Source organism: Oreochromis niloticus, linkage group LG17, assembly GCF_001858045.2.
Source record: "Oreochromis niloticus isolate F11D_XX linkage group LG17, O_niloticus_UMD_NMBU, whole genome shotgun sequence".
In the NCBI taxonomy this organism is placed as follows: domain Eukaryota; kingdom Metazoa; phylum Chordata; class Actinopteri; order Cichliformes; family Cichlidae; genus Oreochromis; species Oreochromis niloticus.
This window is the reverse complement of record NC_031981.2, coordinates 37,674,622-37,691,816: the sequence shown is the minus strand read 5'-3', so window position 1 is coordinate 37,691,816 and position 17,195 is coordinate 37,674,622. Positions and strand designations below refer to the sequence as shown.

The 17,195-nt window shown below is 44.9% G+C and overlaps 1 protein-coding gene and 1 long non-coding RNA gene across 13 annotated transcripts in view; both read right to left on the bottom strand.

Annotated features, from left to right (window-relative positions):
• net1 (neuroepithelial cell transforming 1) overlaps nt 1-2,190 on the bottom strand; it is a 36,934-nt gene extending 34,744 nt beyond the window's left edge. Inside the window, exon 1 of one of the 2 annotated variants that reach the window (XM_005475591.4) lies at nt 1,962-2,190. In XM_005475591.4, coding sequence (XP_005475648.1) covers nt 1,962-2,089 — 128 coding nt within the window. In that variant the 5' untranslated portion in view covers nt 2,090-2,190. The remainder of the gene's footprint in view (nt 1-1,961) is intronic. The other variant, XM_025899780.1, reaches the window with a different exon arrangement.
• Nucleotides 2,191-2,951: 761 nt separating this feature from the next.
• LOC102075996 (uncharacterized) overlaps nt 2,952-17,195 on the bottom strand; it is a 61,419-nt gene continuing 47,175 nt past the window's right edge. For 9 of the 11 annotated variants that reach the window (XR_269952.4, XR_003214556.1, XR_002056944.2 and 6 more), the window contains 2 exons: nt 4,954-8,353; nt 2,952-4,854 (listed from right to left, as the gene is read on the bottom strand). This is a non-coding gene — a long non-coding RNA (uncharacterized LOC102075996). Of the gene's footprint in view, nt 8,354-17,195 lie in introns of all 11 variants that reach the window. The other 2 variants (XR_003214557.1, XR_003214555.1) reach the window with 2 other exon arrangements.

Here is a 17,195-nt window from a genome sequence, read left to right as displayed (position 1 = left end):
TCAGGCACTCTGGCACACAACATGGAAAACCTTTCAAAAGAAGCCAACATAAACGCTCCATCCCAGAGCGAACTATTATATTAGCTGCCAGCCTGAGAACGAACCCGAGAGAACCCATTTGGTTTTATCCCCACAGCATCACTGTCTCTGTCATAGTCATGGCCAACAAATTTAAGATGTTTCAGTTGCCTCAATCCAAACTAACAGAGTTGCTTGTCTGCACATATAGAACTGGGTAACATTTACACTAACATCACCCTTAAAATCCATGTACTGGCTACATCAGAACAGTACAGTACATCACAGCATGCTAGATGTCATGCCACACTGCTCGAGAGCTGTCTGCCCTATCAGACATATTACAGTTATAGATTATCAGTACTGCAAACACTCACCATCTACTCTGTGAGCAGTAGTGAAACTGAGAAGTCAAACACAAATTGGAAACAATGAGTGTCTGCAATCTGCTAACGACCAAAGCCATCGCAAGGAGATTTTTGGTACAACTGACAGCAGCTATTCACCCACTACACTGGGAATACACATTTTTCCCCCCCCAACATCCAGTGGTTGCCAACCAGTCTGTAGGCCTGCGCAACCTGACTAATGCTGCAACGACTCATGCTCATAGACATGAGTGGAGGCAGGCTCCACCACACTGACTGTGTCACATTTGTGTGGGCGCTGAGGGCACGGGTACTCCGAAATGATAGGTGTCGCACCTTTAAGGAAAACCACCACATCAGCGGTGTTAAAGGTGTAAAAGTTGAAACTAGAAACCAAAAAACCTCCAACCAAAATGAAGATCGCAGAACAATCCTCGCCAAGGCCAGGGCAATCACCAATGATCGCAATGCATGGAAACGAGTTGTGAAGGAAATTCAACAACCATTGGCACCCACAGCAGCGTGTGGGCTTAGGAGTCGATCCAGGTCTAACACCAGCTAGGGATCAAAGAAGAAGAGAAGAACAAAAAAGCCACATGCACATCCTGAAAGTTGCATCTTTTCAAGGTGCTGCAGCATAATATGGGTATCTCTGAGCTCCTGCACTGATGTGTCACTGAAAAGGTGGGAAAAACTGACAGAATCACACACCTGTGTCTTCAACCTGGCCTAGCCAGCCGCAGCACCTGCACCTGGTTACAAAAGCTGAGAGATGGACAACCACCTGAACTGTACCAGTGCATGGAAGGTCACTTTTAGCTTGTACAGCCATTCCCAAGGGCAACAACAGCAGGTGTAACGGGCTCGCTAGCCCCGTTTAGGCCACACTCTGACCTTTTACTCATTTATTTCACTTAATGTTTAAGTCATTAACTGTATTGTACATAAAATGGTTATAATACTGCCAAAGATAATCATGAAGCAGCCTTAGATGTTCACTTTATAAACTTTGGCCAACGCGGTTGGGATTTACAGCGGGCCTACATTGTGACCCATCTAAGTTAGCTCCGAAAGCTTCTCAGTCAGATTTATTCATCACTTGCAGAGTTGTGATAGTTTTGTATTTTTTCATTGATTTATTTTAGTTCAGTTTTCATCAGTACACGTACCTATAACATATAAAAAGTATATCGTATAATAAAATCCATATGGAAAGTGATTACAACGTTTCTATTCCCGAGGGAGAGCTAACAGTTTGGGGCACGCTGCTGCCATCTTGTGGTGTAATGATAAAACTGTCCGCAGGGCGCTTTAAACCTACGTCAATGAAGCTCCTAATATCACATCTTTGTCGTAGCTTCTCACACTCAAGTGGTTAGAACCGAGTAATAATCAGTGTGTTTAAAGACGAAGCGCCGTTTAATATTTCTCTGCTTATCGCTAAGCTAAGGTATGCTAAAGAGTCCAACCAGACAAGTCGTCCTAGCAGCAAACGCTGAGCAGCACCAATGGTTCCGGGCCCGTTCCTGCAGTGTGAGATATTCAGGGTCTAACGGCAGGATAAAAAGGACACACCACCGTCTGAGGCTGCTCTCCGGGGGACCCTCTTCATCATCAGCTGAAAGCTTCCTCTTCAGTGTCGCTCGTCTCTTCGGTTTCTCTGAAAGACCACCGGAGGGTTGGAATTCTCCGCTTTCATTCATTTTAAATAAAATAAGCTGGGACTTTAGTTTATGTCTTATTGAAATAGAAGAATAACAATAAGTCTAACTACAAGAGTAAAGGGATTTCACTGTTTTTGAATATGGCGGAAATCCAAAAATCGACCAATGAAATGACGTCTCTCGGAAGGGGCGGGGCTAGAGTGGTTCAGAAAAATCGAGCATTATAATCAAGAGTGTGACTTTGAGTCCTAATATATAATAAGTAAATCAATGTTTAAAACATATCTGTGTATGACTGAGACTCTGAAATATCCTTGAATCTAATTCTGAATCAGAAAGTATTCAGTATTTGTTTTTCAGTGATTTCATTAATCTGGATCGTACCTATAATCAGGGGTCATCACATGTATTTTCATATACAATGGGCTCCTTATTATTAATATTATTATTATCATTACAAATGAAAATATCGATCTAACAATAAAATAGTTTCTTGCTTCAGTTTAGGATTCATCTTATAAACACGAGGGGCTTGTGTAGGTGTCAGACCCCAAAGTGTAATAAAAATCCCTCAGATCCAATGTTCTCCTCCCCCTGCTCCACTGTGGGTTTAGTGTCCTCCTGTTTTGTTTGAATTTGTACATACACCAGTCTGAGACTTCGGTCTCAGCCCACACTGAGGGTTGGGGTTTCTCACCTGAGACGTGCTTTACTGTCTTCATCTTCACAGAGGTTCACGCTGTCTCAGTGAAACACTATGAGGAAAAGGAGTTGGCCGGTCTGATTCTAGTTTGGTGCAGAAGCACAGTTTTCGTCAGTTTTCAGTCATATTTAAAGCAGATTCTCATAAAAACTAAACTTTGGACCCCCACTGAGAAAATAATCTGAAGCTTGTTTTTTCTTTTGTTTTTTAACTTTATTACTTTTGCATTGTTGCTCAAACTTTATTTACAGTAGTACATATAAACATCAGCATTGGTGATTATAGTCCTGATCACAGTAAACAATACTGTACTTAGCACTTACCTCTAAAGCTTTGAAAAATACGTAAAACTGAATTTTAAAAAATGTATTCATCCATGTGTTTACTTTCCCAATAATGTATCCGACTCAGGTCCAGCCAATCCATCCAAAGGGTAATCCAAGAAATCTTGGTTTCCAGCACCCTCTAGTGGTAGCTTGTGAGAACTGCAACGTTGAGCAGTTGTAGAAAGGTCAAACACCACAGCTCAGTTTAAGAATTGGCAAAGGCAAAGCTGATTTATTAGTGACAGACTGATTATATTAATGAGGGTGTAATCCACGAGCGTCCTCTAAGCTTTCTGCGTTGCTGTCTTCTTTCTTTGACGACCCACAGAAGCAGTGATCCACAGTTTTATAACCGATTTCAAATGGTGCTAGAAGGCTTCAGCAGGCTCTAAGCACCAGAAGAAATCAGTTATCTTTTAGTGGCAACAGAAGAAGAGGAGGAGAGGAAGAAGGGGCACTCGTGTACTGTCCTCCTAACACTCACTCACTGCCGAAGCTGCTGTCCTGCTCTCCCCAAGAACACTGATTTCAAATGGTGCTAGACAAGAGCAGCACACATCTAAACCACCATGTGAAACCAGCTTCTTGGAGAAGACGTTTGGTCACCACAGCTGCAGCGGTGAGATGAACTGCAGATCTCCGCCCTGATCTGTGCTTCGCCACTACATGCACCAACAAAGAGAGATAACTGCAGCTGATAGCAGAGTTTTTACACACAAACAGGAAGCTAACCACAACGTTTGTTGCCACTGAAGGTTAACAGCTAGTAGTTATATACATTTTGAATGTAAGCAATTTTATTCAGACATGTTATAACGCAAAGCCAATACAATTGTAGGAAAGTCCCAACACTTACCTCTCAGGACGGATCAGAAGCACTGACCATAATATTTAGTCATTTCTTGGGTCACAAGTAAGCAGTGATTTAAAGAAGGCTCGTTATGTTGTAGGAAAATGAAAAAAACCCCAAAAACTCATTCACCTTCTAATAGAAAGAAGATTAAAAGATCAGTAAGTCAGATGTTGATCCAGAGTGCAGTGCTGTGTCAGACGGCTTCACATGGACAAAACAACTCGATGATTAAATTTGATTCAACACATTTTAAACCAAAGGCTGGTGAGTGTGGGAGAACAGTGTCACATTATTTTGCTCTAAAACTGCAGTTTAGAGATTCTATAGACCAAAGTTTGGTTTCAACACTTCTTCTTTGTCCTTTGGTGAAACAGTTCAATGTTAAACCAAAGTGTGCTTTACACTAACTGAGACAGGAATTTGACCCCAGCCGAGGATGCTCTGCACAGCAAAGATTCCATATTTACTGTCACATTATTACATTTTCACTCCACAACTATCAGCAAAACAAAGGAAATGTAATGGTATCATTATCAAATGTACAGAAGCAAGGGAACTACACTGAAAATCCTATAACCATGTACAAAAAAAACAACTACCAGCTTTTTATTTGTATTATTAAATTTTAAAATATTATTGCTATCATTGCATATATGATACCTCTAGCACAGAAAGTTGTCTACTATTTTAAAATTTAGGACTTAAAGGCAGGCCTGTCTGAAGTCTGTGTGGATACCTGCAAACATTCACTTGGAAAACCCCTCAAACTTTAAAACAACCATCAGAATCAGCATTCACTGCATGTGAACATGAGCTATAACACTTTTCATCCACACAGGAAGTCATCGAGCTGTCGTGCATTGCTTTGAAGCTGACGATTGGTTGCTAGCGGACATTCCAGGCTCCAGTTGCCTAGGTGACCCTGTAACATATTTACCAACCAGTCATATATCAATCACCTGTATCCTGCACTCTCATTGGTAGTTGGTTCAAAAAGGTTTTCAGTGGGTTTGTTTTTCACCTGTAGCTGCTTGTCATCGACTTTCTGTGATCTCTCTCCTTCAACCTTCACTTTTTCTCTGTTGGACCATTTTTGGACAACTTGTCTAATGTGAGTCGTAGAGAGGAGGCAGGCTTTGCCCTGCAGAGAGAGAAGAAGAGAGAAAAGAGGAAAGAGAGAGAGAGTGACTGCATGCATGCATGCATCGACATGCATGCATGGTGGACACGGCATACAGTCTGCAGTATGACAGTGTCACACCTGCGAGGTCCATCCAGATAAACACAAGTTAGCTCCCAAAGGCCAAACCAGGGTCAGCTATTATTCCAGCAAGGAAATACAAACCAGTTAGTCCAGCCTACTAAAAACCACTATTATAATACACACACACACATCTGCTCATCACGGTGATCTCAGCCCTGCTGCGCTCTGTGCACTGTGTGACAGCTCTTCTTTTTGCTGCTGTTGCTATGCCAGTCCAGCATCGTGAGCAGCTGGCACCTGAATACTTGCTTCCAGCAATGAAGATGAATTCAAACAGAACAGACGTCACATAAAAAGTGAGGCTGACAGCATAAGACAGGGACGCCTGCCACAGGAGGAATGCATAGAGGCTACTGTGAACGGCGTTTGTGCTCTCTCAGACATCACAAGCATAATGACGAGCACTCACTCTAGTCCACGTCAGTCTACGCTCACGACCTGCCACCTTCCACAGACACAGAGGGGAAGAAGAAAAACAGAACCACATGACGTAAGAGAGGAAAACCAGTGTGAATGGATGGATATGTACATGAGTATGCTCAACGTCATTTAACTTTACAGAGCCAAATCTATGTGGCACATCAGCTCCATCAGTACAGACGGACACATGGGTACCTCTACACACACATTTATTGTTGTTGGTCCAGAGCAGCAGCATTTCCAGGCTGTTGCCAGAGAGACAGAGCATGTGAAGAAGCACCTGAGCAACAGAGAAGCTGGTAAATGTGAGTCTGCTTTAGGGTCACGAAATCTTTGGATTCAATCAAGGTTACAGAGAGGAACCTGCTAGTTTAACCAACTGCATCACTATAGCACTTATTACTCAAAGTACTGTGCCTGTGGCACACATGACATCTCAACATGCAGACTGGAGGAGTTGTGAAACTAACAGCCAACCAGAGAAATTGTGGCCAAGCTCAAGAAATCAGCAAAAATCCAAGAAAACCAGCAAGCTTACTTCAGTTTTGGTGGGAACTGAAACAAATTTACTGAAAGAAACTGTGCCACCCAAATTCTTGATGTTAAACTGCAACAAAGTATCAGCCCCGAGTCGGCCACAGCCCTCACCTTAAGCGCACATGCTGATAGCACAGGGTTAAGGTTTGGATCATCACTGAGGGTTAAATGTCTCGTTGCAGTCACTGCAGGGTGACATGTGAGCAGCTGGAGGAATGTACAAACTGTGACTGTGTGTGTGGTTTCTAGTGTCACAGCACAAAGACCTGCGTGCACCACTGTTTGTGGGAACCAGAGCCCAGTGCTTACATAACCAGCAAGGTCGTCATGACAACAAATCTAACAGTACATGCATTGTCCCAGCGGCCCTCCCAGGTGTTTGAAACATGGGTGTCAGATGATCAGAGGTGTGTCCCACGATCGGAGCCTCCAGGTTACAAAGTCTTTATGCTGTCGGTGCTGCAGAGAGGTGGAGGCTTTGGAGGGCGGAGCCATCTAACAGCTGCCCACATCCGATGTTACGATCTCACACTGAGAAGTGCTGAAATTCACCAGACAGTGTTTTGTAAAGACATCGTATATTAATCCTGCAATTTTATATTCACACACAAGAGGGCGACATTACATCTATAACGTCCATGCGGGTCCTCAAAGGGAGGGCCCAGCTTTGATACACTTGTGTTGGTTAGAGAGGTCAAAGGTCAGAAGCAAATCCACTGTAGGGCAGCCAGGAATAAATTTCATGAAACAGCGGCGGTACAAAACAATCCAACAAAGCTGTGACTTGTCCCGGGGACCGAAACCTGGACATCTTTAATTTCATTTTTACATTGCAGTCATCTTTCCATCCTTTCTTTGCCTTTAAACACAGACTCACCAGAGCCTGCCAGCGTCTAAACCACAGCGCGTCCTGCTCATTTTGAGTTCAGGATTTGTGTAAAACAAATCAGGTAGCAGGATGTGTGCCTGCTTTGTATGCCTGCACAGTAGATGTGATGGATAGTACAAAGATGCTGTGTATGCACTAAGCTGGTTACGTTTGAGTTGCTCAGTTGGATGAAGACAAACAAGTAGAACAACACATCTACTCATTAGCAGCTCTGAATCAGCTACGCTAGCACCTTAACACAGACATGAATCATCACAAAGCCTCATGATTAAAAAAGAAAATCAAAGTTCATGACGAGCTGGCATTTAAATAGAGCTTACTAACTTATTTCAGCCATTATCTTGTCTGTGAACACTCCAACAGGAAGAGAAGCTCATCGATCTTTCTGATGACTCGCTGTAGTTTCAGCCACGTCACTGCATTTTACAACAGTAACACAATATCAACAAACAGCAATACGAATAATCGTTGATCTGGTGACACGAGTGGATGTTGAGGGGTTAACTGAGGGCTCTGTGCAGACTGGAGTCAAACTGGACTTTTCCTGTTGGAGCCTTTTGGAGTTAAACAGAATCACCTGACAAATATGTGAGGCTTACACCATTCAGGGCAAGGACTAATTAGAAATGATGTGCGTCCATTGGACCCATGCAATCTACACATGCAGCTTGCTAACCTTGCTAGGATTACCTTTAATGTATCACTCGCCCCTTTTGTCCAATATGGGAAAACTCCAGCATAGAAACAAAGTGTGGCAGTGGCCAAAATGCTAGGGATCGAGCCTCACCCCGACCCAGAGTCCAACACCATCAGGTGACGTCACTGTGGCCTCCACGTTTTTTATCCCTCCAAACGGAGCTTTTCCCCAAACACTGCTGACCCAGGGCAGCAAAATAAAGCCTGCAGAGGCACAGCTTACTGCATCCGTACCCATAAAGTCACCACTGTGACTTATTTTAACTACCGTTGAAATGTAAAATAATAAGCTCTTCAAAGGATTTGTTGGAAAAGGCTCAGACTTGAGCCCAAAGAAAATGAAAACAATCAGGGCTTACACAAATTCTGAACCAGCACCAGCCCTCTGCGGGATGAATGCAGGAGTGAGCGAGGGACACAAGCGGACACACATTATGCTCTCGGGGGAAAAAGGCTTCCTTGTGGAGGTGAGGGGAGCGCTCGTTGTCGGCTCTCGCTCTGGCTTCCTCTTCTATTCTCTCCCAGGAAGTGACACCAAGAATGACAGGCCCAGGCTCCCACGGGTAACAGTGATGTCATCCTCGCTGCCGTCCGTCCGTCTGCTCCCATCTGCGCCTGCAAATATAGACAGGAATGATGTGAAGTGATGATGATTATTTTACGTAAGCTTATATTCTTGTCCTACGTGTCACTTTGGCTGAGTCATGCAGAACGCTCCACTTTGATCTGAATCGTCTCATTTCACATGACCTGTGGTTAACTTGGAGGCAGGGACGTATAACTGGATGGATAGACGGAGGGAGGGATGGAAGGCGAGCACAGGAAGGAGGAAGATTCATCAAACAGATGCACAGGATGTTCACGCCATTTAGCAACAACTATTAGTCACACTGCGGCACCGCTGTGTGCACCACCTGCCACAAGCTGCATCACCACACACCTTTAGGTGAGAACTGGAGAGTGAGCGAGTATGTGTGGGTGAGTCGCTGATAAAGAAAAGGAGATGTGTTTGTTCTGCGGCCTCGGATTCACTGAAAAGCAAAATAACATCCACTCCTGCGGTGCATGTATGAAAGCAGCTTCACCTTGAGAGATTACAGCGACATCCTGCAGCCTCTTAGAGAAATGAGTCGATGCCCCCTCAGGCCGGCGTCTGCTTTTACTTCACACGCAGAGAAACAACCAAATGCAAACAATGCCCTCGCATAAGTAAATCAACCTTTATGGCTTTTACAGTGCAGTTCTCCAGCCAGCTGCATAACGTGCAACAGTCAAAGCGCCACATTCAAATATAGAAACCAAGGCTGCACTCTTTCCTCAGTCATGAAACTTGAAACTGGGAGTCAAAGCGCAGATGTTGGATGTTGTCAGTGCACACGCCCCACAGGGTGGATCAGTTACAGGAGCAAGATGAAACAACTTCAATGATGTTCCCCCGGGGACAGAGCAGAGACTGGAGCAGACTTAAATGGACATGCTGGTGAGGGGGACCAGTCAAGTCAAATTTATTCATATAGCACATTTTAAACAAACACTGATGACCAACGTGCTGCACAAGAGATAAAAACATAGGAAGACATGATAAAAGCTAAGAAAAAGAATCAGAAAGTTAGTAGAGGAGTAAGAAATAAGATAAATACAAGCAGTACAAACTCTTCTGATTTAAAAGCAGAGGAATAAAAGTGAGTTTTCAGACAGGGTTTGAAAGTGTCCCATGTTGGGTCCTGATGTGAAGGGGCACAAATTAGGAGCAGTCACAGCAACAGGGGTAATGAGGAGGTGTTGGATAGAATGCTGTTAAGGAGAGAAATACAGAAGAGGTGGACTGCATGTTATGGAATCTGGGAGCAATATCAGATCATGAAGACTTTGGAAATAAAGAAGAAGATGCAAGTGAAGGCAGAGGCATTAACTGGTTGAAGAATTCCACTGGGAATGAGACGAGACAGGATGGTAGGGAAGAACTACCAGATGACTGGGAAAGTACAGTAGTAGTGCTGGAAGTGCAGGATTAGTACGGAGGAGGTGAGGTATCAAGAGAATGAAGAGTGGAAAGGTGGCTGGTCCTGGTGACACACCTGTGGAAGTGTGGAGAGGTCCAGGAGAAAGGGCAGTGGACTTTTTAACCAGACTGCTTGAGGAATGCATGAGGGATGGAGAAAAGGTTTAATGGTACCTGTTTTCAAGAACAAGGGTGAAGTGCAGAAGTGTGGCAACCACAGAGGTTCATGAGCCACACCGTGAAGCTACGGGAAAGACTTGAAGCTAGGTTAAGAAGAGAGGTGGCGATCAGTGAGCAGCCGTATGGCTTCATGCCTGAAAGACCTCCACAGATGTGATGTTTGTGTTGACGGACGAGTACAGAGAACATCACAGTTGCTGTGTGTCTTTGTGGACTGGAAACAGCCAGTGAACTGGTACTTATGGAGCACTTTTCTACACAAGGTAAGCACTCGAAGCACTTTTCTTACAACACGCCTCATTCACCCGTTCACACACATGCCTAAGCACTTTTAACTTAACACTCTCACACATACATCGGGAAAAATGTGCCCAAGGATACTTGGATAGATGGATGTACAGGAGACAGGGATGGAACCATCGACCCACTTCACTGGGAGTGACCCGGATGGACAGGATCCGAAATACGGATATCAGAGGGAGCGCTGACGTTGAGCAGTTTGGGGACAAAGTTATAATATCTCCAAATGATGAAATATCGTTAGCTTCATAGCATAATTGCCTAAGTCATGTTTTTGTGTTAGGCACTTAGGCACTTATGCTATGAAGCTAACGATATGTTAATTACTCACATTTCATCTCAATTAAGAATCCAATAACATTAACACAGATTTGGAAATTCCAATGAAAACCAAACAGTGTCTATAAACTATTAATAGATGTTAGGAAATACAATCTAGCAGCCGTGCTGCCAGTGCCCCACACCAGCGCTCCCCAACCCCTGGGCCATGGACCGGGGCCGGTCCGTGAGTCGTTTGGTACCGGGCCACGAGAGTTGAGGCTCGGGTGTGAAATTCATGGCTTTCAGGGTTTTTATTGTTAACTCGGTTTCCCTGCGTCTTTTCTCGTGTGTTATGAATAAATCTTTTTTTTGGTACCGGTACTGGTTTTATTTTTGTTGTATTTATCCGCGACACCTTAAAGGCCGGTCTGTCGGACATAAACTGGTCTGTGGTGCAAAAAAGGTCAGGGACCGCTGCTCTACACCACGAGCCACATTCACCTCCAATTTATATTCAAACAGCACTTTAGTCCATGCAGTTAAGTGCTTAATCTTCTTTGCATCTACACCGAGGGCCAACCTTCCACTCTTCTCATGATGTCCGTATCTATCATCAGTGTTTATCACGTTTACAGTTAGGTCCATCACAGCAGCCTTTAAATCAAACAACCACTGTGTCACGATATGGCAGCTGGCTGCCTCATTAATTTTGAGCCTCTGAAAGTGGGGAACTATGTGGAAAAAGGACTGCATTAAATTATTTGTGAAACCGTTCAATCCACCGTGGTGGTGCACAGAGGCAAAGCAACAAAAACTGAACCGTTGGCCAACCCGTTAAGTGTAACTGATACAGTCTTTGTGCCGAACTGGAACGTCCACCTGCCTGATTTTTTTGATTGTTTTCAGCTGTCTGCAGTCCCCCAGCCCTTTCCTCCTCTCTCATTACCTGCTTCATCGATATCTCAGCCTTCCCTTCTCCTCACTCAGTGGTCTGTGTAGCTGTGCGCCACCTAGCTGTGTAATGCTTTCTGACGTTTGGATTACCTGGTTTTCACTCTTTGCTTCTTCCTGGATTTGATAGCTGACAATTAGTTTTTTGGGGGGAAATACAGAGACACCGGGAAATGTAATTGCATATCAAGATTTGAATACTGGTTTCTAGTGAGTGAAATGGAGAAAATGTAAACCATTCTCATAAACTGTAAGGCTCTAAGTTTACACACTCATGCTTAGCGTAGCTATCATCCACGTCTGCAATGAATATCACTTGAGATTTATTTCCTGAAGGAGGTATGCAGTGTAGTTCTATTGAATGAAACCCCTCAATTATTCCTGCAAGAGAATGACTACATAGTTCGCCATGTGGTATTGAAAACCATTAATCACCCTCTGCTTTTGTGTCTGCTTGAAACTCTCCCAGCGGCCTACTCCTCTAGCAGGCAGCCTGTCAGACAGATCCAGGACCTCAGAACCGCCAACCCGACACTGATCTTCCCTTCCCGTCAACAAACCTCCCCCCGGTGAGCCATCTTACTGTTCAGATGTAGCCATTCCAGGAAAATTAGCGTGCTCTGACACTGACACGAACAGGCAAAGGAGCCCAGCAGATTCAGTGTATGCATTTACAGCCGATGAATCACTGCACAGTCACTGTTTAACTGCCATTATTGATTAGCCCAATAATACTATCCAGGAGCGATTCCCTGAAGAGGACTAACATGCTGCCATTATGAGTTTTTTCTTTTGTTTCCTGTAAGTTGAGAGTGAAACATTTAGCAGGGGGAGAAAAAACCACAATGTACAGGTCTCATGTGGTTTTAGCACGTTAGCTAGCACGTTAGCTAGCACGTTAGCTAGGGCTTAACCTCAGGAACGACGGAGGCCTCCAAAGCCAGTTACTGACAACATCCATAGTACACCGTAGATGGTTACTAATTGCATTCAAACCAAATATGAACCACTGTTTGCAACAATAGTTCAAATTTATCATCATCAGAAAAGCCTCTTCCACAAAGAAACAATAGAAAAAAAGTAGATTTTTAGTCTAAGGTCAGTATCATGTCAGGCATCTTCAATGCAAACTATACCACAATATGACAAATGCAAAACTTATCATACCTCCAAGACTGTGAGAAATAACCTGAAGGCCTCCAGGAAATGTAACGGCTTATCTGGGTGAAATTTATCTTTGGCACACTCACCGATGGGTACGGGGCCCTTACTGCTGTTAAACAACATCTGAATTAATGGATAAATGTCAGGCTGCGAGTCAGAGCACAGCCATTTCTCTCAGCAATGACATTACCATAAAGCGGTTCATGCTGTATGGAGCGTATGGCCCCGGGTTACCGTGTGTATTAATGTGCGTCAGCGGTGCGGTTCAGGTGGGGGTCGTGCAGAGTAAAAGCCCAGAGGGAGGCATGAGCCCCAGTGAGAAGAGTTACTCTGATGGAGGTGATGGTGATGGAGTCAACGGAGAGCATCAATCTCAGCGGAGGAGCGTAGTGTGGCTCACAGTATCACACACAGACTAGTCTGTTTTACTGGAGCCTCAGGTGACTCCATCCTGTGACTTTATGACTTTTCAATTTCAATCCATGGTTGTAAATCCAGAGGACAAACATGTGACGGCTGAGTTTCTAAGACAGTAAACAGATTTTTTTCCAAGAGGAGACTTGACCTGTTTTTTTCCTGTGAGTGTCAGCTGATCGGCAGGTATGAACTACAAATGAAATGAAATAAAGACGGTGCTGTAAATATTAGCCCAACCCCCAGAGTCCGCTGAAGTTAGCTTGAATGCATTCCATCGTGATGTTGGCTGCCAGAGATGTTGTCTTTAGCTACAGTGGAGACAAACTCAAAGGTGTCATAACTGCTCGTCTTAATGCTGCACCAGTCAGAGCTTCTATGGAAAACTGTGCAGCTTCCAGTTTGGAGCAACCAGCTGATTGGAGCAGGGTCACCCACAGCATCAATGAGTAGATAACACATGTGAGGAAAATCAGTTTGTTTCATGTATCTGAGAGAAAAAAATCATCCAATATGATGATATTGGTGCAAATTTAAAGAGTCCAAACTCCCATGGATGTTACCCTCAGCAGATTCTGTTAAAGCCCACATCATAAGAGAAACCTCTGAGTTCCTGAACTCAACACATTTTCCATCCTGGAAGGGAGACGAGACAAAACAATAACTTCTCCTTCTAGAGAATTTCTAACAGCTGGCTTTGGTTGGATGTAGTTCTGGGAAGGGATCACTGCTTCAGACCACTCCCAGCACCATCGCGGCCAGCTGGGCTGTCCTGGCATGGAGGCCTTCCTCCCAGGACACAGATAAACAATCCTAACAGGCCAGTTTAAAGTGGGGTAAAAATAGCAGCAAGCTCATAGACGTGAACTTCACTGGAAAACAGGCCTTTTTGGGGGGCGGGGGGGCGGGGGGTGCTTCCAGGAAGAAAGCAAGCATGGAGGAAGTGATGTCAGAGCCTCATATCAGATGGATGTACAGAAGCCAGAACAGGCTGATGTGGTATCGAATCGGGAAAATAATCTGATGTCTGTGTTTAAAAGAACGGCTTTCAGTCCTCAGAGAGCGGACAGGAGGGGGAGGGGCTGGTGGGGCTGACTGCCGAAAACAGCACGACTCATCCCGATTCACACACACACACGCCGGGTGTTGCTATCCTAGTGGGGACATCTCACTGACATAATGCTTTCCTAACCACAGCCCAGCTCTGACACTAAAACCACATTCTGAGTCTGAAAAACGCCTTCGTCCCCACGAGGGCTGTTGGTCCCCACCAAGATAGTAAGACCCCGTGTACACACACACGCACACACACACACACACACACACGCACACACACACACACACGCACACACACACACACACACGCACACACGCACACGCACACACACACACACACACACACACACGCACATAAACCCGCACACACACACACACACACACACACACGCACACACACACGCACATAAACCCGCACACACACACACGCACGCACACACACACACACACACACACACACACACACACGCACACACACACACACACGCACGCACACACACACACACGCACACACACACACACACAATGGCAATGTGGTGCCAAGAGCGCCTCATGACGCAGCTCGAACACTCGGGCCTCGCTGCCCGGCAGACACGCAGCAGCTGTGTGATGAATGTTCTCCGGCTGCAGACGCTCACACACTGAATTAGTCAGCAAAAGCTCTAACCAGCACTTCAAAGTTCATTGGCTGTGGTCCAGGGTAGCTTCCTAAAAACGAGCGTCACTTTTACAGTAAGAGCTGTTACATTCCTGGAATCTCCTGCCTGCTGACACATCGCCACCATGACCTTTTCCAAAAGCTCCTCATCTGAAACTAAATATCTTGTGCTTTCAGGTGCACCTCCTCATATCTGTTTGTGGGTGTTATGTTAGAAACTGTAGGTGAACTGACAGCTAGTGAAAGATTCACGCCAAGGTCTGCTGGCAAGAGTGTAAACAGTCTGTGTGCAAATGAAGAGTCCTTTTTCAAAAAGAGTTGGCAGAAGTTCAGCGCTCGATATCTCTCTTTATACAGACTGGGATCTGTGAATGTATTATTTGTATCCACCGAGGACTCAAAGATGGTTTAGAGACAGGCCTGATGTATTTAGTCCTCGCCTGGATTTCCAACTCGGCTTGCAAACAGGTTATGGAAAGTTTTTAATAAGCTGTCACTGAACCTTAGAAAAGCATGATGGATGGGTCCACACCTACATGCTTCCTTCTTTTGGTTTGAGACCAGCTAAGATGAGGGGGAGATAGAAGTATCTGTCCAAACTGCCCTGTTGAGACTTGTGTAGGTTTCTTTATTCATTTAAAGATTTTCATGAACTGAGGTTCTGTTGGCTTTTAGATGCCATCACTTGACTTTTCATCGAGTCACTTCCTGCGGTTTCCTTTGATTATCTACTGACAAAATGAGAGCTGTCGGAATTTGGCTGCCTTAAACAAACAAACAAGGAAGCAAAGCTCCGTCTCCTACATACTCTAAAACCATTCACTACATGTTTGGACTTAAAGCACCACGTGTGCATCGACCTCACACCTACAACTTGATTCGATTGCGGATGTTGATTTTGGTTAAGACAACATTATGTGTAGCTGGAGAGAGGAGCTACGAGGACATTGTGCAAAGTCACATAGGATTAAAAAGTCATTAATATTTAGATGATCAGAGAGGTTGTAAAAGCAAACACAGGTTTGTCGAGGTTGTCTAAACCAAACGCAGGCGGGGCTGAGATGTGATTGCATGGGAGGAAACAGCAGCCGGTCAAAGGAGTCAGCTGACAAACTACACTGCTCACAAAAATAAAGGGAACGCTTAAACAAAACAATGTAAGTCAAACTGTTCACTTAGAAAGCAACACTGATTGCAAATCAATGTCACAAAATGTTGTGTAAATGGAACAGACAGCAGGTGGAAATGATCGGCAATTAGCAAGACATCCCTAATAAAGGAGTGGTTCTGCAGACAGCTTCTCAGTATCTATGCTTTCTGGCTGATGTTTGAGTGCTGGCGGTGATTTCACTCTAGTGGTAGCATTAGACGGAGTCTGCAACCCACACAAGGGGCTCAGGTAGTACAGCTCATCCAGGATGGCACATCAATGTGAGCTGTGGCAAGAAGGTTTGCTGTGTCTGTCAGTGTAGTGTCCAGAGCATGGAGGCGCTACCAGGAGACAGTCCAGTACATCAGGAGACGTGGAGGAGGCTGTAGGAGGGCAACAACCCAGCAGCAGGACCGCTACCTCCGCCTATGTGCAAGGAGGAACAGGAGGAGCCAGAGCTCTCCAAAATGACCTCCAGCAGGCCACAAATGTGCATGTGTCTGCTGAAACGCTCAGAAACAGACCCCATGAGGGTGGCCTGAGGGCCCTACGTCCACAGGTGGGGGTTGTGCTTACAGCCCAACATTGTGCAGGACGTTTGGCATTTGCCAGAGAACACCAAGATGTTGGTGCATGACCGGTTTGGCAGTGGGTCACTAATGGTGTGGGGTGGCATTTCTGTGCCCGCCATTAGGTACTGAGATGAGATCCTCAGACCCCCTGTGAGACCATATGCTGGTGCGGTTGGCCCTGGGTTCCTCCTAATGCAAGACAATGCCAGACCTCATGTGGCTGGAGTGTGTCAGGAGTTCCTGCAGGAACTCCCTTCGTCTTGCCGCAGTTCCTGCGAGATGAAGGCAATGATGCTATGGACTGGCCCGCCCATTCCCCAGACCCTCCCACCTGTGGTAACAGTCTGGCCTTGTTCTCGAGTTATCATAGTCACAAGAGTTTTAGAAAGCTTGACCTCAAACTCATCTGAGGTTTTTTGTTGATACAGCGATGTTATTGATTTCAAACTTTATCACATTCAAAGCCTGCATGTCCACGAAGCCTTCCCGCCTGTAGGGCGAGGACAATACTGAGGGCTAAAAAAACCAAACCAACATTGTCTAAAACCAGAACTTCCCTTTAGCCAGCACGCTCAGTAAACACATCCTAAGCTGTGTGCTGTCCCTGTGAAAGCACCAGTGTTACAGTGGTGTGAAAATGTGTTTGCCCCTTTCTGAGTTCCTATTTCTTTGTATGTTTGTTGCACTTGCATGTTTCAGATCAACCAGTCGAAAAAATAAATCAAAAATCGGCCGATAGATTAGACTTA